We start from the raw sequence: 24,212 nt of genomic DNA, 5'->3' as shown, positions 1-24,212 counted from the left end.
TTTAAGTATGCTAGACAGTTTGAAGATTGGATCTATAATTGTAAAGTATTAGTGTCTTATATCTCCTATAAGCTCGACATGTTAGCTTTATTATAAAGATCAGTTGTAGCAATATAGCACAGCAATTTGTTGTGAGCTGTGTAAAAATAATTTGCCTTAAATGTTGAAGTACCAAGTATTTTTTGTGTTTGAAAGATGGATTTCCTTTGTATTCCAGTCAAGCAAATTTAGATTTTACTATAATTTTTTTTCATTTACTTACTAATTTATTTTAAAATTATTTTTTAAGAGCATTACAGTACTAAAAATTTAAAGGAAAATACAGTTCTATAAGGTTTGTTATGAAAAATAGCATCTCCTTTTTCTCACCCCTATTTTCCTGTTCTTCAGAGGCAACTATTCTTAGTTGGCTAATAGCCTTCATATTTACCTCTACATTTTCCAGTAACATACCAATATACCTCTGTTATAATGTCTTAATTTTCTTTCTTCCTTTCCTTTCCCTTTTCCTTTCCTAGATCTTTTGATACCTCACTGTGGAAGGTGAGGATTTAGCTTTATTTCACCACTTCCATCCCATCCCCACCAGACACACACATACTGTTTCCAGCTTCATCATGTAGTTATATTATATTGTAATTTTGTTTGGATTAAAATTAGTTGTGCGTGTTATGTAAATGACATTCATAGCCATGCTGTGGAGTATATTAGATTATGTTTTCCTACCTAACTTTTTGTTTTTAATTGGAGTTCATAATTGTCATTTTTAAAAAATTGAAGTATAATTTTCATACAGTGAAGTACGTGGATCAGCCAGTTTTGACAAATGCATCCCACCCACATAGTCCATACCTCTATTAAGGGGTAGAATATTTCCTTCATTCTTAGAAGTTACTTGTGGTCTTTTGCAGTCCCTCTGCTTACACATAATTTTTATATTTTTTCATTTGTTAGTAATCTGTGTTCTTATACTTAATTTCTTCCTAAATTCCTCTTTAATCGTAACATACCTCAATTGCTTGAGACATTTAGGTACAACAGATGAAATGTATTCATTTTCGTCTTCTGGGAGACATTTCTCTTATGCCTTCTGATATTCTCCATCTGAACAGGGTTTCCTCGGCACTGGATGCCCACTTGGAGTGTCTTCTCATCCATCATCCTGAGGGTTCCCTTCTCTTCTCTCCTATGTTGAATTTCTTGTTTTCTGTATCCCCTGTCTTTTTGTTTCTACATTTTCTCTCTTTTTGGTGAGGTAAGGCTTTTATTAGCTTCTGAGAAAGGATGCATGGGAAATAGACCTTTAGTATCTGAATTTTTTTTAAACTCCACAGTTAAGTTTTAGATTGGAATAGAGTTCTAGGTTAGAAGTCATTTTCCTGTAGAATAATTCCAGAATTACTATTGAGAAGATATAAGCCATTCTGATTCCTAAACTTACATGTACGCTGTTTTTTCTCTCAAGCATGATGATATTTTGTTTTGGTCAGCATTAAGAACTTGCACAATGATACACCTTGATGTGGATCTGTTTTCATCCATTGCTTTAGGTGTTTGACTTTTTAAAACTGGAAATCATGTCTTTCATATCTGCAGATTTTCTTTAGTTGTTTTATTGGTTATTCTTGGACTATTCCTCGGATTTTCTTTTTCTTTTTCTTTTTTTTCTCCTGTTTTTTTCTTCCCCCACTTCCTTTCTGAGAGGTTCCTTAACTTAATTTTCTCACCCTTTTTCCAAGATTTTTATTCTATCAGTTTTAAATTTCAAGCTTTTCTTGGTTACCGTTTTCACATTCCTTTTGATAGTCTCATGTTGGTGTTGAAAGAACATACAATGTCATTTCTTTCCTTACTGAGCGTATATGATAGGTCTTTATAAGAAAACAAGTTCTTGTGTCTGCTTAAGTTTTTTTGTCTCTTCTGAGTTACTGTTTTCACATCAGAGCCATTCCTTAGATGTCTGGTAATCCTTGGTTGTTCGTTCATCTATAAGAGGGGACAGATCTCCAATCCTTGGTTGTCCATTCATATCTCAATAGGACGTTACAAAGCTGATTGATAGCTCTCCTCACCTGGACTTGTTGACTAACTTTGCATTATGGTGATTGGGTATGTAGAGTTTTGGGAGATCTTTAAATACGATCCTATAGAAATCTATTCTCTACAGTTGTTCAAGTTTTCCTGTCTGGGGATGAGATGCAGGCAGCTAGTGTCCTGTCCTTGAGTTTGAGGAGTGGGCTTGGAGTGTGACCATTGCACATCAGACTTACACCTGAGGCCCCCCTTGTTACCTATGATGTGCTTATGTTTGTAGGCTTTGAGTTTGTCTGGGATTCCCTGTACTCTTTACACTGTGGCTTCCTGTTCTCTCTAAAGTGAGATAACGCTTTTCCATCTGTTTTCTCTCTTTCACAAAATGTGTTACTTTTTCTTGTTTTCTGATGTTCTCTCTTTATCTTTATGGATTTTTACTAAAATAAAATTATTTTAATGTCGTTTTAGTGTGGTTTCAGGAAAGATAGTATATAAACATGTGGCCAGGCTACCATCTTTAACCATCTTTAATGGTTTGTGGATGGGAGTAAAAGGGGTAGAATTAAAGAATTGCACTTGGCCTTGGGTATGTCCATGGATTAGTTATACATGTACATGACATCTGGAGTGAAGGGAAGGTTGGAAATTGCTGCTTTATAATAGTTTTTATACCTACCTTGCTAACTTACTTATGTATCCTTATTTATTATCCTTGCAGTTTGCCTGCAAGTTGATGTTTGGTATTTTTGTTGAATTGAATTTATTTATCCTTAGCAGCTAATATCTTTTCTAAAAGTTTTCTTTTCACTTCAGTGCGTTTTTTCATTGAACCCTGGACTCAGAGATTAATCTAAAAAGAAGTATATATACAAAACTAACTTAACTTACTTCCTTTCTTTCCTCCCTTCTTTTTTCCCTTCTTTCAACTTTGCAGATTGCCTAACAGTTATTTCATAACTCTTTGGACAACGAAACTTTTGTTTTTTAAAACAATGCTTGCTTCCCTTCTCTGAATTAAGAAGTCTGTAGTTATTTGAACTATGATATATGGAACACCAACCTAAATTATTCTCATGGAATCATACAGTATACTAGATTTAAACCTACACTGTATGTATATATTGCCTGTTTCTGATTATTCATTCATTCATTCATTCTTTTTTAAAAAAAATTTAGGTAAATGGGCAGTGTGCTGGCCACACAGCTATGCAGGCTGCTAGTCAGAACGGACATGTTGACATTTTGAAGTTACTTTTGAAGCAAAATGTGGATGTCGAAGCAGAGGTAAGTGAACTTGAAAAATATTTTAAGTAAACGTTTATTTCCTAGAAATATTACTTGTATATCATTAGATGGATTGTTTTTATTTTTGAAATTTAATATCCACTTAAGACTTTTCTGATTGAAAATAAAAATCTGACAGAGACGTGTCTTTCTGTGATCCTTTATATTTTAGCCATACTCCTAGGTAAAGATAGGAGTTGAGTTTCATGCTACTGTGGTGTAACCATCATGTTTTACGGAGCTAAAGGTGGGTTTGTCCAAGTATCAGGAATCATAGTAGGGAAATTGAAGGACGAGCAATATAAGTCCACTGGGTCAGAATCTTTCCTATCTCTGTGACACTTGGAAACATTTTTTGTTGTTGTTTTGTCGTAACTGAATTAGCATTTTTAAAGTTTTGTTGTTTCTTGACCTTAATGTGAATATTTGAAGAGTTCATAATGCATGTTTATCACTGTATGTGTGTATATATGCTTCATTTAATTTAGAATATATTCTTATAAAAGAGAAACACTTCTTAATATCATTGGAGTCTGGATTGGGGATCTCTCTATATCTCTAGTGTGAAGGATGGCTTGCTTTGTCTTACTTAGCTACTCATTACTAAAAATGTATTTGAATCACACTTATTTTAGTATAGTGCAAGATTATTTAGAATAAATCAAATTTTAGCAAATTTAAATTAGGCAGAAAATTGCAGTTTTGTCTAAAAAACACTCTCATCTATGAGAGCTTAATGAGGACTTGAAATGCTGAGGGCTACATTGGATCAGCCTGATTTTACTAATTAAAAAATGTAAAAAGACGCATATTGGAAAAGAGAAGCCTTTTCTAGTCTTATGTTACTTTTTCTTTTTTCTATAAATGTATGTATTTTGAATTGTTGGACAGCTGCTAAAGAGCCTGTGGTTTTTAAGGTTAAACAGGTCATCTGTAATGTTGGAATTTTCTGTTGGCTAGAAATAAGTTGAAATTAATTAATTAATTTTTTAAGCAGAATCTCACGCTGTTGCCCAGGCTGGAGTGCAGTGGCCTGTTCTCAGCTCACTGCAACTTCTGCCTCCTGGGTTCAAGTGATTCTCGTGCCTCAGCCTCCCCGGTAGCTGGGATTACAGGCACCTTGCTACCACACCTGGGTAATTTTTGTATTTTTAGTAGAGACAGAGTTTTACCATGTTGGCCAGGGTGGTGTCGAGCTCCTGACCTCAAGTAATGTGGCTGCCTCAGCCTCCCAAAGTGCTGAGATTACAGGTGTGAGCCACCACGCCTAAGAACTTGAATTTTAAATTAGCAGATTAGATATCTATGAACTATACAATAGTTTTATTACTATGATGTCTTTATGAATGAGATTATATAATTTGATTTTACTTTTGCACTAGTAATTTTTAAGTTGCATCTTTCTTGGTTGTGAATTTAGGAACCTAGTGTGTGTTACAAGGTTTTTTTTTGGTAATGAAAGTTAATTTCAGTATTTTGTATATAGAAGGTAATTACTTTACTTTATTATTTTAGTTTTATTTGGTGGAATGGTATGAAATTTCTTGAGCTGAATATCTGATTTTTAATTTAGTGAATCCAGAAACCCCAATAGCAACAACTACTGAAAAACCAAAGTTCTTCTGATTACAGCTAATAAGGCAAGAAGCTGAAAAACCACATTTCTTTTTGCCTAAGTTTCTTTTTAAAGTATGCTTTCTGATTCAGAATTTAATCACCAACCTGGCAGCATGGGATTATTCATATATTTGTGTTTCTAGAGATTTTTATTCACTTGAGAGATTTTGCAGAATGGGTTTGCAGCTTTGGAATTAGGAATGAAATTGGCATTGTTTTTCGAGAGTAGATTTTCTTTCCTTTTTTTTTTTTTTTGAGACAGAGTCTCCCTCTGTTGCCCAGGCTGGAGTGCAGTGCCATGTCCTTGGCTCACTGCAACCTCTGCCTCCCAGGTTCAGGCGATTCTGTGCCTCTGCCGTCCAAATAGCTGAGATTACAGGAGTGTACCATTGTGCCGCGCTAATTTTTGTATTTTTAGTAGAGTTGGGGTTTCATCATGTTGGCCAGGCCAGTCTCAAACTCCTGACCTTGAGTGATTCGCCCACCTCAGCCTCCCAAATGCTGGGATTACTGGCATGAGCCCCATACCCGGCCAGATGTTTTTTATTTTTTGTTTTTTTTTGTTTTTTGATACAGGGTCTTGCTCTGTTGCCCTGACTGGACTGCAGTGGCATGATCATGGTTCACTGCAGCCTTGACTTTCCAGGCTCAAACAATTCTCCCACTTCAGCCTACCAAGTAGCTAGGACTACAGGTGTGTGCTATCATGCTTGGCTAATGTTAAAAAATTTTCTGTAAAGACAAGGTCTCACTGTGTTGCCCGGTTTGGTGTCAAACTGCTAGACTCAAGTGATCCTCCTGCCTTGGCCTCCCAAAGTGTTGGAATTACAAGTGTGAGCCATTGCACCCAGCCTCTTTTTTTCTTAACTGTACTCAAATATAAAACAAACAGTTAATAATATAAACACGGAATGATGGGAGTTGAAGTGAGTCTCAGTAGTCTAGATATTTATAAATAATGGTTTTTGTTTGTTTGTTGGTTGGTTTGTTTGTTTTTTTGAGACGGAGTCTTGCTCTGTCATCCAGGCAGGAGTGCAGTAGCACAATCTCAGCTCACTGCAAGCTCTGCCTCCCGGGTTCACGCCATTCTCCTCCCTCAGCCTCCGGAGTAGCTGGGACAACAGGCGCCCGCCGCCATGCCCGGCTAATTTTTTGTATTTTTGGTAGAAAGGGGGTTTCACCGTGTTAGCCAGGATAGTGGTCTCCATCTCCTTACCTAGTGATCCACCCGCCTAGGCCTCCCAAAGTGCTGGGATTACAGGCATGAGCCACCGTGCCCAGCCAAATAATGTATTTTTAAGTTTGCAAACTGACTGCTAACTAGAACAGTAAGATAGATATATGGGACTTTTACCGTATTCCTCATTTGGATTTCCATTTTGTGCATTTTTTATTTTAAAATTCATTGTAAGAAAATGCAATTTGTAAAAGTGTGAAAAGGGGTATTAATAACACAGTTTCCCAATTGGTAAAGGAAAAACTATATTGAAAAATTGAGTTAAAATATAAATATCGGCCGAGTGCAGTGGTTCGCGTCTGTAATCCAAGCACTTTGAGAGGCTGAGGTGGGTGAATTACTTGATTTCAGGAGTTCAAGACCAGCCTGGGCAACATGGCAAAACCCTGTCTCTATTAAAAATATAAAAAATTAGCCACCTGTGCTGGCGCACTGCTATAGTCTCTTCTACTTGGAAGGCTGAGGTGGGAGAATCGGTTGAGCCCAGGAAGCCCAGGCTGTGGTGAGCTGAAACCGCACCACTGCACTCCAGCCTGGGTGGCAGGAGTGAGACCCTGTCTCAATCAAGACTTCAGCCCAATACTAAAAAAAAGTTTATCAAAGTTTCATTTTTCTAGGATATAAGAATTAACACTGCCTGTTAAACAACTGTATAGTTTGTTTAATACATTGGTTCTTAGCTGGGGGCATTTAGGTTCTACAAGGGACATTTGGAAATGTCCAGTGGCATTTTTAATTCTTACAAGTGGGTGGGTGGAGGAGGTACAGCTGACACCTAGAGGATAGAAGCTAAGGATGCTACTGAATGTCCTACAGTGCTCAGGACAGCTCTCACAACAATGATCTGGCTTTAAATGTCAGTAGTGCTAAAGTGGAGAAAAGAGGTAATTTTGCAGATGCACTTAGATTTGTCATACATAATTTGCCATATTGTTTATAAAGTGATTTGTTTTTTATGAACTTTTTTATCGTTGGAAACATTAAACATATACAAAGGTAGAGATAATAGTATAATAAATCTTATGTACCCATCGCCTCACTTCAGTTAATACTCATGGCCAGTTTTATCTATACACCTTTCCTCCCATTTCCTCTACTGAATTATTTTGAAGCAGATCTAGACAGATACCATATTATTTCATCAGTAGATATTTAATATGTATTCTAAAACGTAAGAGCTCTTTTAAAAAGTTTCTCACCTTTATCACACCTAAAAATGTTAAAAATCTTTGTTACACCTAAAAATGGTAATTGATTTTTTAAAATCTAATTTTATTAAAAGCTTTGGAGTTAGCAGAAGAATGAAGGAAATAATATATTTTGTTCTCCAGTTATCTCATTTGGTAACTTTTCATTTTTTCCGTCTGCATTAGGAAGTAGGCTCAAGAGAGGTATAGATCATGGTCTGCAGACTACAGCTCACAGGCCAAATCCAGCCCTCCATAAAGTATTGTTGAAACACAGCAGGGCCATTCATTTATTTACTGTCTGTGGCTCCTTTAGTGTGACAGTAAAGTAGCTGTGTAGTTTGAATAAGAGACTATATGGCCTGTAAAAAGTAAAATACTTACTTTCTGGCCCTTCACAGAAAAGTTGCTGACCCATAGCATAGATGACTATTGCGGAATTTTTGGTTGATTTAAGCTATTATCAAACAATTATTTGGTACATAGCATACCTTTGGAACATGTGATAAGATTGTATTTTGTTTCCTATTTCTTTTTCTTAGGGAAACCTCAAAGAGCTGTTTTGGAAAGTTGATTGTCTCCATATATTGACCTACTGAATTCAGTAGGATTACATTCTGTTTCTTCCTTAATGTATAGGTAAAGGCATCAAGGACTATGCTATCTTAGGTATGTTGATATAGGTGAGCTAATTTTGGATCTGCCGTGGACTCTATATTTTTTCCCCCCACTGATGAAGTATAATAGTAAAGGTATGGAGATTTGGATGGGAGATGAGTTTTTAAAAATATGTCTTTATTATGAGTTTCCAAACACAGTACATCTGCTAAGTTATAAGGACATTTGGGGTAGTTTGGGGTAGTTTCATCATTTAATTAAAAAAAAAAACTGCTTCAAATGGAGAAGATTAGTATTAGGGAACAATACTAGACTTTGTCAGATAACCCAAATTTTTTGACTAGATAGACTAAGAAAAAAGAAGACTCAAATTACCAAAATCAGAAATGAAAGTGGGTACATTACTACTAATTCTACAGAAATAAAAAGGATTATAAGAGAGTACTATGAACAATATGCCAACAAATTGGATAACCTAGATGAAATGGATGAATTTCTAGAACACAAAACCTGTTAAGACAGAATCATGAAGATATAGGAAACCTGAATAAACCTGTAACTGGTAAGGAGATTGAATCAATAGTTGAAATTTTTCTAACAAGGAAAAGCCTTGGACCTTATGGTCTCAGTGGGGATTTCTGCCAAACATTTAAAAAAGAACTAGTATCATTCTTTCTCAAACTTTTCCAACAAATTAGAGAGGAGCGAAGACTTCCTGACTCATTCTAAAAAGCCAGCAAAACCAGTATAAAGCCCGAAAAAGACACTACAAGAAAACTACAGACCAATATACCATATTAACATTGATACAAAAATCCTTAACCAAATATTAGTGAGCCACATTCAGCAACATGAGAAAGGGATTATACACCATTATCAAATGGGATTTATTCCTGGAATGTTAAAGATGGTTCAACATAGGAAAATTGATCAATGTAATACACCATATTAACATAATGAAGGGGAAAAACTGCATAATCATTCCAATTGACTAGAAAAAGCATTTGACATAATTTAACACCCTTTCATGATAGAAACACTCAGTAAACTTGGAATAGTAGGGAATGACCTTATTGTAATAAAAGCCATATATGAAAAACCCCTAATGAACATCGTATTCGATGGTGAAAGACTGAAAACTTTTCTTCTTAGAATAGGGCAAGGATACCTGCTTTTACCACTTCTATTTAACAATCCTGGAAGTGCTGACCAGAGCAATCAGGCAAGAAAAAGAAAAGGCATTCGAATTGGAAAGGAAATAAAAATTATCTCTGTTTGCAGTGATCTTATATGTGGAAACCTAAAGATTTCAACAACAACAAAGAATTTTAGAACAAATTTAGCAGTTTAGCAGAATACAAAGTTAAAACACAGAAATCAGTTGTATATCTATACATTAACAGTGAACATTCTGTTAATTGAACAATCTGTTAACAATGAATCTTTCAGGAAATTGAGAAAACAACTCCATTTACAATAGCATCAAAAAAAATAAAATACTTAGGCATGAACTTAACCAAGGAGGTAAGACTTATACACTGAAAACTACAAAATATTGCTGAAAGAAATTAAAGAAGACAATTGGAACTACTTCCCATGTTCATGGATTAGAAAATTTAATATTGTTAAGATGTCAGTACGTACTCAATGAAGTTCTGTCAAAATCCTAAAGATGTTTCTTGCAGAAATAGAAAAATCTATTCAGAAATTCATAAGGAATCTCAAGACAGCCCCAAACAGGCAAAGCAATCTTGAGAAAGAACAGAAGTTGGAAGACTCACACTTCCTACTTTCAAGACTCACCACAAGGCAACAGTAATCAAGACAGTGTATTACTAACATAAGGGTGGACGTAAAGACCAGTAGAAGAGAATTGGGAATTCAGAAATAAACCTTTGCATTTAAGGTCAATTGATTTTTGGGGTCCAAGACAATTTAATGGGAAAAGAGCAATCTTTTAAACAAATGGTGCTTGGGCAACTAGATATTCACATGTAAAAGAATAAAGTAGGAACTTTGCCTAACACTGTATTCAGAAAATTAATTCAAAATGCCTGAAAATCTAAATGTGCAATATAAAACTATAAACCTTTTTGAAGGAAAAGAGGGCAGAAACCTCACAGCATTGTATCTGGCAGTGACTTCTTGAATATGACACCAAAAGTACAGTTAACAGAAGAAAAATAGACAAATTAGACTTCATGAAAATTAAAAACTTAATGTGTATCAAAGGACATCTGTCAACAGGGAGAAAGGCAGCCTATGAAATGGGAGAAAATATTTTCAAATCATGTGTCTGATAAGAGATTAAAATCCAGGCCGGGCACGGTGGCTCAAGCCTGTAATCCCAGCACTTTGGGAGGCCGAGACGGGCGGATCACGAGGTCAGGAGATTGAGACCATCCTGGCTAACACGGTGAAACCCCATCTCTACTAAAAAATACAAAAAACTAGCCGGCGAGGTGGCGGGCGCCTGTAGTCCCAGCTACTCGGGAGGCTGAGGCAGAAGAATGGCATGAACCCGGGAGGCGGAGCTTGCAGTGAGCTGAGATCCGGCCACTGCACCCCAGCCTGGGCGACAGAGCAAGACTCCGTCTCAAAAAAAAAAAAAAAAAAAGAGATTAAAATCCAAAATATATATAGACTCTTAAAACTCTACATCAAGAAAACCTGAAAAACTCCATTTGACTTGAATGAGTTGAATAGACATTTCTGCAAAGAATATATATGAATCAATAAGCACATGAAAAGATGTTTAACATCACTAATTATTAGGGGAATGCAAACCAAAACCACAGTGAGATACTGCCTTACAGCCATTAGAATGACTGTTATCAAAACAACCAGAAAAAACCTGTCAGTGAGGATGTGGAGGAATTAGAACTCTTTGCACTGTTCGTAGGAATATAAAATGGCATAGCCACTGCTGAAAAGAATATGACAGTTGCACAAAAGATTAAAAATTGAATTACAATATGATCCAACAGTTCTACTTTTGAGTATATATCCCAAAGATTGGAAAGGAAGTCTTGAGGAGGTATTTGTTCACCTGTGTTCTTAGCAGCATTATTCGTAATAGCTAAAGTATGAAAGCAGCCCAAGTATCCATTGACAGAAGAGTAGATGAGCAAAATGTGGTATGTGCTTATAATGGTATATCATTAAACTTAAAAAGAAAGGAAATTCTGACACATAAGATCCTTGAGGCCATTATTCTAAGTGAAGTGAGCCAGTTACAAAAAGACAAATACTGTATGGTTCCACTAAATATAGATAGTAGTCAAAATCATGGGAACAGAAAGTAGAATGTATGGTGGTTTCCAGAGATGAGGGGGTAGGAGGAATAGGATGTAGAGTTTCAGTTTTCTCAGTTTTTAATGGGTATAGAGTTTCACTTTTGCAAGATGAAAAAAGTTCTAGAGATGGATGATGGTGATAGTTGCACAATGATATGAATGTACTTAGTATCACTGAATTGTACATTTAAAAATGGTGAAGATGGTAAATTTTATGTATATTTTGCTACAATAAAAATATTTTAAAAACATGATGGTTATTTAAGGATTATATTCAACACCCATTTTTATTCTTACTAGTTAATAGGCACTGTGCTAGCTCCTGGAAATAAAGACGACTAAGACACAGTCATAGCCCCCAAGAAGCCCATAGCCAGCTAAAAAAGACTTCAAACAAATAATTATACTATAGTGTGAGAAATGGTATAATAAATTTTGTGAGAATCGGGAAATTTCACAGGAGAAGTGATGCCTGAACTGAGTTTTATAAGATATCTAGTTTCCAGTCCAAGAGGGTGACGACAAAGAGCATTTCAAGTCTAGAGAGTAGCATATGAAAATACATAGGATCCCATAAGTTGACAAGTTGGAGCCTGAGATCTGAGGGGACTGTGGCAGCAGGCGAGGCTGGAATGGTTCACAGAGGTAGGTCTCAAAAGAGATTTGTTTTGTACATAGTAGAGAGACATTGAAGAGGTTTAAACATAAAATTTGTGTTTTACAGAGAGAATTATGACTTTGGTGTGAAGAATAGATTGGAATAAGAAAGTGAAGGGAGGTTGAGTTGTGGGAATCATCTAGGTGAGTAAGAATGAAGGCCTGAATTGGTTTGTGGTAGAGTTGGAGAAAAGAGAATAGATTTGAGCATAAATTGAGGAGAAAAAGCTGTAGAGTTTGATAATTGAACACAGAGGCTCACAGAGAGGAAGCAGTTGACTGTGACTTACAGATACTGATTTTGTTGACCATATGATCTGTAGTTCTATCGGCTAAGATAGGCAGTACTAAACAAGAGCAGGTTTTGGAAAATGGGTAGAGAATAGGGCAAGAGGATAGAAAGAAACACAATCAGTTTTAGATTTAATTTGAGGCCTCTTTTTGAAATTATTTGAGGTAATCTTATAGAGGTTAGCTGTAACCTTGTTCCTTAAAATTCTCTTTTGGTACTAGTAACAGGGACAGGCACATGAGCTGTGTTTTAGGTTTATTTGGAGTATTTAAGATAGATTCAGAAGAAAGCAACAAAACTTACAAGTTCAGGTTTTATTATAACTGTAGTTTTCTAATTTAGAAGAGAAACCTGGAAGTAAATTTAATTATATTTAATTGTAATTTTCTAGTATGCATGTGTATTTTCCATAATTTAAAAATTGTTCTTATTTATTTCATTGTGACAAACATATCAGGGTTTTATAATTCTTTGGTGTTTATTTTTATGTGAATTATTGACAACCTGCATTAAGTGTTTCAGTAGTGATTTTCTTTTTTTTTTTTCTTTTTTTTTTTGAGATGGAGTCTCGCTCTGTCGCCCAGGCTGGAGTGCAGTGGCCGGATCTCAGCTCACTGCAAGCTCTGCCTCCCGGGTTTACGCCATTCTCCTGCCTCAGCCTCCCGCGCAGCTGGGACTAAAGGCGCCCGCCACCGCGCCCGGCTAGTTTTTTTTTTTTTAACGTATCTTTTAGTAGAGACAGGGTTTCACCGTGTTAGCCAGGGTGGTCTCGATCTCCTGACCTCGTGATCCACCCGTCTCGGCCTCCCAAAGTGCTGGGATTACAGGCTTGAGCCACTGTGCCCGGCCTCAGTAGTGATTTTCTAACAACCATACAGTGTTAGTGGCCTGATGTTCCCTTTTTCAATGGAAGGTAAATCACAAAATAGGGTTAAAAACTGTAACAGGAAAAAAAAAAAAAAAAAAAAGACTGGAAGTTGGGAAGATCTTAACTCTAGGATTCTGAACTATATGTGTTACTAGAGAGATTAATTTATATATACATGCATATATATCTTATTTTTGTTTTGTTTTTTAAAACACTTGTTTTTCTGGGATGTTTAAATATAATGCTACTCGGAGATACAAGAGTTGAGAGAGGTGCCAAATCCTAACCACAAGACCACCAGGGAAAAGGCACAAGAGTTGAATCTTAAATCTTGCATGTGGTTGTTTGCTAGTTCCTTTCTCAAAATTGACAGGTAACAAAAACTGATTCAGCTGGAAATGTCAGTAAGGTAGAAATATCCCTGAGTTGTAGTTCCCTACCGTTTCAGAAGTGATTGTCAAACTGTCGTGGATTCCTACATGAGTGCTTTTACCTTTAATACCTGTTTGAGAAGATATGCAAAGACCAAAATCTACTTTGAGTTCTGTAACTGTTTTGAATGAACTATTTAAGTGCATTTAATCATAACAGTGTTTATCTGTGTTATCTTTGAAAGTAGTTCAGAAAATCCTGGGTGCCATATGGATTGTCAAACCCCTTGCAAAACTAGGGAGTCCACCAGGGGCTGGCACAGTGGTATCGGGAATCAGAAACCACTGCTCTGGATGGAGGAAGTCTTAGAGTACCAGTATCAGGGACAGACAGATGGTCTTGATGGGTGTCAAAATTTGCAGTGCAGTACTGGAATAAATGCAATACCCTTATACCTAACACCGTTTTCCATCTGCTTCTGGCAAGGCAGTGAGACTTCTTTTCGTACTTTTTGGTATGAACTATGTATGCTACCTTCATGGCATAGTGCAGGCAGTTTTCCCCCTTTCCAAAGTACTTTCTTTCAGTTTAAAAAAAAAATTTAAGCAATTAGGTCTTTCCTGCTTTCTCATTTCTTCAGAAATATGCCTGTTACAGGAGGTGAGGCAAATTGATTTGATTCTTCTGACATAGTTTTGAAATTTTTGATATATGGAATTTTGGGAGTTTATGCTTTGTTTTTCTCTTTTAATGGTGTATTTAATGGTTTTTTTTCTGTTCTCGAATATACAGAAAAGTGTATGCTCATCACTTAACCAGTTTTAATGTGTTGGTAAATTGCTCCCCATTAAAGCCAGTTGAGATCACATTGGCATTCTTTTTTTTTTTTTAATCACACAACTCATCTTAGTTTACTTTTTATGTCATTAAAAAGTCTTTGTAGGACATGCACAGTGGCTCACACCTGTGATCCCAGCACTTCGTGAGGCTGAAGTTGGAGAATTTATTGAGGCCAGGAGTTCAAGGCTGCAGTGAGCTATGACTGTGCCACTGCATTCCAGCCTGGGTGACAGAACAGGACCCTGATTCTTTTTTTTTTTTTTGAGAGGGAGTCTTGCTCTGTTGCTCAGGCTGGAGTGCAGTGGCTCGATCTTGGCTCACTGCAACCCCCACCTCCCAGATTCAAGCAGTTCTCCTGCCTCAGCCTCCCAGGTAGCAGGGATTACAGGCATGTGCCACCATGCCTGGCTAATTTTTGTATTTTTAGTAGAGACGGGGTTTCTCCATGTTGGCCAGGCTGGTCTTGAACTCCTGACTTCAGGTGATCCGCCCGCCTTGGCCTCCCAAAGTGCTGGGATTACAGGTGTGAGCCACCGTGCCCAGCCTAGGACCCTGATTCTTTAAAACAACAACAACAACAACAAAACTGTCTTTGTAAAAAGTTTTAAATGGCAAAAAAAGTTGGCTTACTGTCATGGCTGATAAATGAGTGCTGAAAGAGTGATACTATAACTGTTGGTCTGATATATATATATATATATAAAAAAAAATAAATAAAATGATCTAAGTTTATCATTTATCTTTGGGAGTTAATCACTGTTCAAGTCAGTTTCTAGGTTTAAAAAATTTTTTTTATAGAGACAGGGTCTTACTCTGTTACCCCAGTCGGAGTGCAGTGGTGCGATCATAGCTCACTGTAACTTGAAACTCCTTGGCTCAAGCAATCCTTCTGTGTCAGCCTCCCAAGTAGCTGGGACTACAGGTGGGTGCCACCATGCCTGGCTGTCTCTACAAAACAGAATCTTGCTATGTTGCCCAGATTGGTATTGTTGGAAATCTTACTCAAATTTACAATTTACTTGACCTCAAGTGATCCTTCTGCCTTGTCCTCCCAAAGGGCTGGGATTACAGGCATGAGCCACCTCACCTGGTCAAGTTCTAGTTATTTTGTTGGCTCCAACTTATGTTTCCTTTTCTCAAATTAATCTGCTTCTTGGTGTATTATTACAGCTTCAAGGTTCTTTTTTCTTTCTAAAATATTCACTAATTCAGATTTCAATGCTAATGATTAGGATAAAGATGGTGATAGAGCAGTTCACCATGCAGCTTTTGGAGATGAAGGTGCTGTTATAGAAGTACTGCATCGAGGTAGTGCTGATTTGAATGCTCGAAACAAGCGCCGACAGACACCACTTCATATTGCTGTCAATAAAGGTCATCTTCAAGTTGTGAAGACTTTATTGGACTTTGGCTGTCATCCCAGTCTCCAGGTAAAACCTTTAAAGAAATACATCCTGCAGGTATTGCTCGGATCCTATTAAAGGGAAACATTAAGTTCTATGGTAAGCATTCCTTTGTTATCGTTCTCATATGGCCATGGTCATAGTAAATGATACCAAAGGCATAAGATGTTGCAAATTTGGTAGCTATTTCTTTTTTAAAAAGTTTTTTTTTTTTTTTTTTTAAAGGAAAATGCCAATAAACTAGGTTTAGATTGGGCAGGGAGAATGGGGACTTCTTTGTAAAAATGTCAGCTTATGAATGAATTCAACTTTCTTGATCATGACAGTGAACCTCAACAGCTTAAAGAAGTGTAATAGGCTATATTTCATAATAGTTACCTCATAACTATTTAAATTATTTGAATTGTATTTTTTTTTGTAGCTTAGGGACTTTGAATAGTCATTAGTGTAATCTTCAGAGATTTTCTGTTTTGGAAAATGTATGGGATTTTAGAGTTGATTTACAGTAGGATCTAATTTTTGGAGCAATGGTTGCCTAAAAAATGATTATCCTTAGCTACAGTTCTATAACCAGATAAATTAAACCACAAATATATGGAAAATGTAGTCTGTGTCCATTATCTACTTAGTTTGGTTACTAAGCAACTTGTCTTTTGTGTACCTGTTTAATTAAAGGTTCTATACTTAGTAATTTTGTAGCAAAGTAAAATAGGACCAGACCCTAATTTGCCAACTTTTAGGTACCTTAACCAGATAGGCTTGAAACAACATATTATTTTTAAATACAAATGTTCCCTGAAACACTGTTTGAATATGTAAAGCATAATTTGTTTCCATTGGAAACTCAATGATTTTTTAAAAGGTAGGGCAGTGGTTAGAATTGTAAGCTGCTTATAGTTTAGACAATTTAGTTTACAGCATCCAGGAATTGGTTGCTGGATTGGATAGATCTCAGAGAAGAAATAAAGTAGTAGTGGGAATGAGGGCTTGAGAAGAACTGAAAGAATAGATTTTGTTCAGCTAGATAATTATTAGAAACTAAGGTTTTTGAAGCACAACTGTTTTGGAACTGTTGGGATCTAGGCTATGTCCTTGTAAGTGGGAGGCAGGATTGGAGGATGAGGGAGAATTGGGGAGTGTTAATCTGTAAGGAGAGGTGATTTATACCTGCTAACGTTTTTTGTCTGAAACGGGAGACAAGTTCATCTGTTGAGAGTGTGAGTGTGAGGTGGCGGGTAGAGACAGAGTAATTGAGAAGAGTGATAAGGACTTGGGGACCTGGAGAAGGGTGTTCCAGTCATGATAGAAGCCCATTTCAGGTTGAACACTACAGACTTTTAGTGCCACGAGATACAGGAGTAGAAGGTAGATGGTTGGATTGAACTTGGGTTAGGAATTCTTTTTTTTTTTTTTTTTTTTTTTTTTTTTTTTGAGACAGGTTCTTGGCTGGAATTCAGTGGCATGATCATGGCTCATTGCAGTCTCGACCTTCAGGGCCCACCTCAGCCTCCTGAGTAGCTGGGACGACAGGTGTGAGCTGCCATGCCTGGCTAATTTTTTTTGTAGAAATGCCTAGGCTGGTCTCAAACTTCTGGGCTCAAGCAGTCTTCCTGCTCCCACCTCCCAAAGTCCTGGGATTACAAGTGTGAGCCATCTTGCCTGGCAGGAATTCTTTTTTTTTTTTTTTTTTTTTTTTGAGAGGGAGTCTCGCTGTCGCCCAGGCTGGAGTGCCATGGCGTGATCTTGGCTCACTGCAAGTTCCGCCTCCTGGGTTCACACCATTCTCCTGCCTCAGCCTCCTGAGTAGCTGGGACTACAGGCGCCCACCACCACGCCTGGCTAGTTTTTTGTACTTCTTAGTAGAGACGGGGTTTCACCATTGTAACCAGGATGGTCTGGATCTGCTGACCTCGTGTTCTGCCTGCCTTGGCCTCCCAAAGTGCTGGGATTACAGGCATGAGCCACCGTGCCCGGCCAGGAATTCCTTATGTAGGTGGACGAATATATTCCTGGGATTAGCAAACCTTTTCTATAATGGGCACAGATAATAGTTTAGGCTTTCATTTGGCGTCTGCCACAACTATCTAACTCTCATTGCAGAGTGAAAGCAGCCATAGATAATACATAAATAAATGGGCGTGGCCGTGTTCCAATACAACTTAATTTACAAAAACAGGTGGCTCCAACGTGTAATATCCTGGGAGATCATTTTTTCTAGGCTCTGTCCACGTGGCTTAGGGAAGCATAGGGCTCTGCCCCATGATGTACAGTCCCTTTCCACAGTGTTGGAAATGAAGCTGGGTCTGGTGTTTGCACTTTCATATTCCTGTAACTTCTCAGAATCCTGTGGACAATGACTGGGGAGACAAACCATGCAGGAAATATGTCTAGTAAAAAAGAATTAAACAAAGAAAAAACAAGTGGCAAGCTAGATTTGGCAACTGTAGTATATGCTGTAGGCTAGGTTATATATGACTTTACTGAAAATAGCATCTGTGAAACTATGAAATGAATGAAATCTAAATTATTCATGTATGTACATGACTGCTAATGAATAAAAACTTAACTGCTAAGTCAATTGATTAATGTAAAAAGTAGTCAGCTTGAAAAAATGGTAGACTGAGATTGCTAAATTTTCATTTACAATTGTTTTACCTTTGGCTAACTAGCCATTTTCCTGCCCTTTGAAAATGCTTAGATTAATGATTCTCAACTGTGACTGCACAATATGTTCATCTGTGGAGCTTTGAAAAATTAGTAATGCCTCACTCTCACCTCTAGAGATTTTGTATGATGAACGGCCTGGACATCAGATTTTTTTTTTTCTCTCTCTCTCTTTTTTTTTTTTCCCCTCTCTACAACAGATTTTAAAAGATCTCAATCCCTGCAGGTACTAATGAGCAGCCAAGGTCAAAAACCACCGACTTTCAATTCATTGTTATGGTGTAGGTTTGGTGTGGAATTTCAGGGTATGACAGTTAAGGCCATTTTAAACTTATTTCATTTGGGGGGCAGCTTTTTCACTTCGTTAGTTTTTGTCATTAGTTATATTTGAGGCTACTTCTTTTCTTTTTTCTTGGTAAAGCTTCAGCATGTGCCGGGAACAGTGGCTCATGCCTGTAATCCCAACACTTTGAGAGATTCATGTGGGAGGATCGCTTGAGCATGGGGGTTCAAGACCAGCATGGGCAACATACTGAGATCCCCGTCTCTAAAAAAAAAAACTTTGCCAGGCAAAGTGGCTCATGCCTGTAATCCCAGCAATGTTGGAGGCTGAGGTGGGCAGATCACAAGGTCAGGAGTACTGAGACCAGTCTGACCAACATGGTGAAATCCCGTCTCTACTAAAAATACAAAAATTAGCCGGGCGTGGTGGTGGGTGCCTGTAATCCCAGTTACTCGGGAGGCTGAGGCAGGAGAATCACTTGAAACCAGAAGGTGGAGGTTGCAGTGAGCTGAGATCATGCCACTGTACTCCAGCCTGAGTGAAAGAGCGAAACTTGATCTCAAAAAACAAAACAAAACAAAAAAACCCTCCAACATGCTTATTGTGTTTTCCAACTAGATTTGAGTATGATTTTCCTTACTGTAATGTGGCCAGTGTTTCTTGCCTGTATGTTTGTTTTTTATATTTTTGGAGATAGAGTCTCGCTCTGTCACCCTGGCTGGAGTACAGTGGTGTGATCACAGCTCACTGGAGCCTTGAACTCCTGGGGTTAAGCCATTCTTCTGCCTCAGCCTCCTGAGTAGCTAGGACTATTGGTGCATACCACTGTGCCGGCTCTAATTTTTAAAATTTTTTGTAGGGACAGAGTCTCTATATGTTGCCCAGGTTGGTGTTGAACTCCTGGCCTTAGGTGATCCTCCCGCCTCAGCCTCCCAAAGTGCTAGGGTTACGGACATGAGCCAGCATGCCTGGCCTTTGCCTATATTTTTATAGTTACCACAAAAAGTGCTCTTTTTTTTGGTATTTGTTGGAGGTGGTCTCTGTTTCTGTTTGCTTAGCATTTGGTAAAAGTATTACTATTAGATGGGATGATTAATTGAAGAACTAATGGAAGTTTCTTTAAACTTAAAGGATTCTGAAGGTGATACCCCTCTTCATGATGCAATAAGTAAGAAACGTGATGATATCCTAGCAGTTCTTTTGGAAGCTGGAGCAGATGTTACCATCACAAACAATAATGGATTTAATGCTCTACATCATGCTGCACTAAGGGGAAATCCCAGGTATGTCACCCTTTACTATTTTAGGTGCAATTCAAAAATATTTTCCTACTGCTGATTCTCTTTTTCTGATACTGATGAAGAAATAATTTTGGCTAATTTAGTATTTTAAATCATTTTAAAGTTTTGTGAAAATTATGCCTTTAGTTTTATATGATGATTATTTGGTTGTTAATCTAATACAAGTATTATGAAATGATTATTTAAGTTTATATTAAATGTGGATATAAAATATCAGGAATGTTGGTTTCTTTCTAAAGATTTAATTAAAATGCGTTTTATTTTGAGATTTATATTTCTTCAAAATGATTATCTGGGTGTCCTCTGATTTCATGTTACCATTTGCATGATAATTATTTTTTAAAACTTAAGACTAAATAAATATTAAGTTACCTAATTCCTTGTTAATAAGGTAATTAGTTATATAAACTTCTAGTGTAGCTATCCCCTCATCCATTGTTACAGCAATAGTATTCTACTGAAAAAAGTATTTGCTGGTTGACATTTGAGAAAGACTGCTTTTGGAGAATCACATTCTTTATGAAGGATCTGCAGTGTCCCACAGAATGGGAAAATGCTTAGCTTGGCTTAATTTAGAGATTTCCATTAACTCACTTTTTGTAGCAACTTTACCCTAAGCATTTTAGGAAATTCTGCATTAGATGTCTTCTGTTTATGTTTGAGTCAAACCTGTATATCTGGACTAAGAAAAATGTTCACTTTGATTTTTATTTTGATAATTTTATCTATTCTGAACATTTATTCTTTGGTTCCTTATTGTATTTTTATATCATGCTTCCTTTTTTTTTTTTTAGTGATTTTTAAGCTTCTTAGGATCACCACTAGAGGGTGACCACAGAAAACAAAAAGATTTTATTGCTACTGCTTATTGGTAACTGTAACAGTGGGTATATATTGTAGGATGAAATGAATGATCATATTTTAGATCACATCTTGACTTTTTTTCCAAATTGCAAACATTTGAACACTTCAGATTTTGGCATTGTGAAGGTGACAGTAGTAGTATATTTTCCCTGCCCTTCAAACAGAAGATTATGATAGCACTTACCACATGCCAGCCTCTGCAAAGTGCTTCACATGCATCATCTCACTTAATCCTTTCAACAGCTTTTTGAGGCAGGTGTTAATATCCTCATTTTACATGTGAAGAATATGAGGCTTATAGAGATGAATTTAATTATTCAAGAACACATAGCTGATTACTGAAGCAGCTGTAACTTGAGCAAGGTCTAGGTGACTTTAGAATCATAACTGTTAAACCACTTTACATCACCTTTTCTGTATTATGATCTGTTTGTGAAGCAAAACCAAAACACATGGGCAGTGAATGTATCAGTACCTCATTCCTCTTGCTACCTCATTGCTTAGAGTTATCTTTGCTCTCTCACCAGTTATCAACTTCCAACTAGTTTTAAAATTTTATTCATTCTACCAATCCTTCCCATCCATTCCATTCTGTTCCCACTGTTGCTGAACCAATTAAGTACTCACCACATTTACCTAGACTATTTATACTATTCTTCTAATTGTTTTCTTTGGTTTCAGTCTTATTCTTGATTTAAATTTTATACATTTACAAATTATCCATTCTGAAAGCATAGGTCTAAATGGCTCTCTTCCCCTGTTTCCCAACTTCAGTTTTTGTCTATTAACATAGAATACAATTTACCTACTTTGGCTTGGCATTCAGACCCATATTCTGTGTGTCCTGAGTCTGTCTAACTTTATCTCCTGTTAATCCAATCCCTCAGCCCGCCTTGCCCTTCACCTATTCTCCTTTCCTAAAATACGCTGTCTGCTTTCTTCTTCTATTTTTTGGAGCATTTTCTTTGGGGTGCCCCATCCCACTTCTTTATCTTAACCATCTTTCTTCAGAGCTACCTCCTGTGTCATCATTGGAATTATTTTGTTTGCTCTGTACTTCCTTGTTCTGTGTTCTTATTCATTGTACTTACTGTACTCAGCTTAGTGCTGTTTATTACTGTGTGCATTTCTGTCTTTCTTTTAAAATTGTGGGCATTCATATTCATCAGTTCATCCTACATAGGCTCTGGCTATACAAGGCACTCAGTAAATGTTAGCCTTACTTTGACAGTGAGGACACTGTTGAATATCACAAGACATTATATGATCAGTTACAGAATGAATTCTGTAGAGAAACTGTGTTAGGAATTCAAACAGCAATTACTTCAGATTAGAATGGTCAAAAAGATTTTATTGAGGGAATTTAGGATTTATTGAGGGAATATGAAATCATGAAGTTTAGGATAAACTGAGAATTGAAGTGTTTAGGAAACAAGTATCTTTTAAATATTTTGAGTGGTTTCATTTTTATCGAGAGTAGGCATAGTATATTCAATAATGCTAAGCCTATACAAGAAAGAGAAAATTTACTTTTTTTTTTTTTTTTCCAATTCTTGCATAAATCTTGAGGGTTCTCCTGAAAATTTAAAACAGCAACTCTTCCAACCAGATATTTGGTGTCAGGTGACATTTACAAAAAATGCTTTTATTCTTCAGCAAAGTAGTGCTTCAGTTAAAGCTACATGACTTCTTTATTCCTACTTAAGACGTTTTTAGGTAGTTGTGACTATAGATTGCCAGATAGAGTGTAATTTTAATTGGACACTGAAGAGTATCAGAAGATGACACAACTTATATTACCAGTTGTAATTGCAAATTGAGATGTTTTGTGTTCTTTTTTTCATATCAAATTTCTTTTTCTTAAGGTTGTTTTTCCTCCTATACTGACCAGTGATGTCAGAAGACAGAAGGAACCGTTTTTAGTGTACTTGGAATTAAAAATAACAACCAGTCTTTTTGGCCTTCATACTATAGAAAACCAACTGGGTGTGGTGATTTACGTCTGTAATCCCAGCGACTTAGGAGGCTGAGGCAGGAGGATTGCTTGAAGCCAGGAGCTTGAGATCAACCTGGGCAATGTAGGAAGACCCTGTCTCTAAAAAATTAAAAAATTAGATTGGGTGCGGTGGCTCATGCCTATAATCCCAGCACTTTGGGAGGCAGATCACTTGAGGCTAGGAGTTTGAGACCAGCCTGGCCAACATTGTGAAACACTAGCTCTATTAAAAAAACAAAAATTAGCTGGGTGTGGTGGCGTGCACCTGTAGTTCCAGCTACTCGGGAGGCTGAGATGTGAGAATCACTTGAACCCAGGAGTCAGAGGTTGCAGTGAGCTGAGATTGCGCCACTGCACTCCAGTCTGGGTTCCAGAGCAAGACTCTGTATCAAAAAAAAAAGAGAATCAGCTGCGTGTGGCATCACAGACTTTTAGTCTCAGCTACTTGGGAGGCTGAGGCGAGAATATCGCTCAAGCCCAGGAGTTTGAGACTGCAGTGAGGTATGATCGTGCCACTGTGCTGTAGCACAGCCTGAGCAACATAGCAAGATCCTGTCTCTTAAAAAAAAAAAAAAAAAGAAAGAAAGAAAACCAGATAAAGCACATTGTTATTTCCAGAACCTGATGATGTGTCTAGATGCCCTGTATTTTTGAAGACTGTCCTTTGAAGTCTGTATTTCAAAGGTGCAGATCAATATAGAGTGTAGATTTCAAAGCTGATCTTGTTTCCTCATAGTTTGATAGTAACTGAAATAAACACATTAAGAGAAAAAGAGTTATAAAGCCATTTATTGTTGTCTTTTAGAATTGTGAAAGAGAATATAAATTTTCGCTATAAGACCCTGAGTACTTTGGCTGTGCTTTATAAAGTTTGGAGCATTTTAAGTAGAAATTACACCATGTTTTAATATAGTAGTTTTGTTTTTTAAAGAAATCTTAAGAACAATGCTGTTCGTCTATTCTGATAGTTAATATTTATAGGCATGTTTTCATCTAGAGTTTAGCCATTTTTATCATCTCTTAGTATACAGGTAAAGTTTCTTTTTTTTTTTTTTTTTTTTTGAGACGGAGTCTAGCTCTGTCGCCCAGGCTGGAGTGCAGTGGCCAGATCTCAGCTCACTGCAACCTCCGCCTCCCGGGTTGACGCCATTCTCCTGCCTCAGCCTCCCGAGTAGCTGGGACTACAGGCGCCCGCCACCTCGCCTGGCTAGTTTTTTGTATTTTTTAGTAGAGACGGGGTTTCACTGTGTTAACCAGGATGGTCTCGATCTCCTGACCTCGTGATCCGCCCGTCTCGGCCTCCCAAAGTGCTGGGATTACAGGCTTGAGCCACCGTGCCCGGCCTAAAGTTTCTGATTTAAAGTAAGAGCAGAAATTATTTCTGCTGATAAAAGTGAAA

The 24,212-nt window shown here is 37.2% G+C and overlaps 1 protein-coding gene and 1 non-coding gene across 2 annotated transcripts in view; both read left to right on the top strand.

Moving 5' to 3' along the window:
• MIB1 (MIB E3 ubiquitin protein ligase 1) overlaps nucleotides 1-24,212 on the top strand; it is a 132,722-nt gene that overhangs the window by 60,038 nt on the left and 48,472 nt on the right. Inside the window, exons 10-12 of the mRNA XM_007974474.3 lie at nucleotides 3,211-3,318; nucleotides 15,535-15,732; nucleotides 19,784-19,935. Coding sequence (XP_007972665.1) covers nucleotides 3,211-3,318; nucleotides 15,535-15,732; nucleotides 19,784-19,935 — 458 coding nt within the window. The remainder of the gene's footprint in view (nucleotides 1-3,210; nucleotides 3,319-15,534; nucleotides 15,733-19,783; nucleotides 19,936-24,212) is intronic.
• Nucleotides 17,888-18,092, top strand: LOC119618656 (small nucleolar RNA SNORA73 family). Its single transcript, XR_005235026.2, has one exon. It is a non-coding gene; the product is annotated as a small nucleolar RNA SNORA73 family (small nucleolar RNA).

This window comes from Chlorocebus sabaeus, chromosome 18, assembly GCF_047675955.1.
Source record: "Chlorocebus sabaeus isolate Y175 chromosome 18, mChlSab1.0.hap1, whole genome shotgun sequence".
NCBI classification, from domain to species: Eukaryota; Metazoa; Chordata; class Mammalia; order Primates; family Cercopithecidae; genus Chlorocebus; species Chlorocebus sabaeus.
This window is presented reverse-complemented; position numbering and strand designations above follow the sequence as displayed.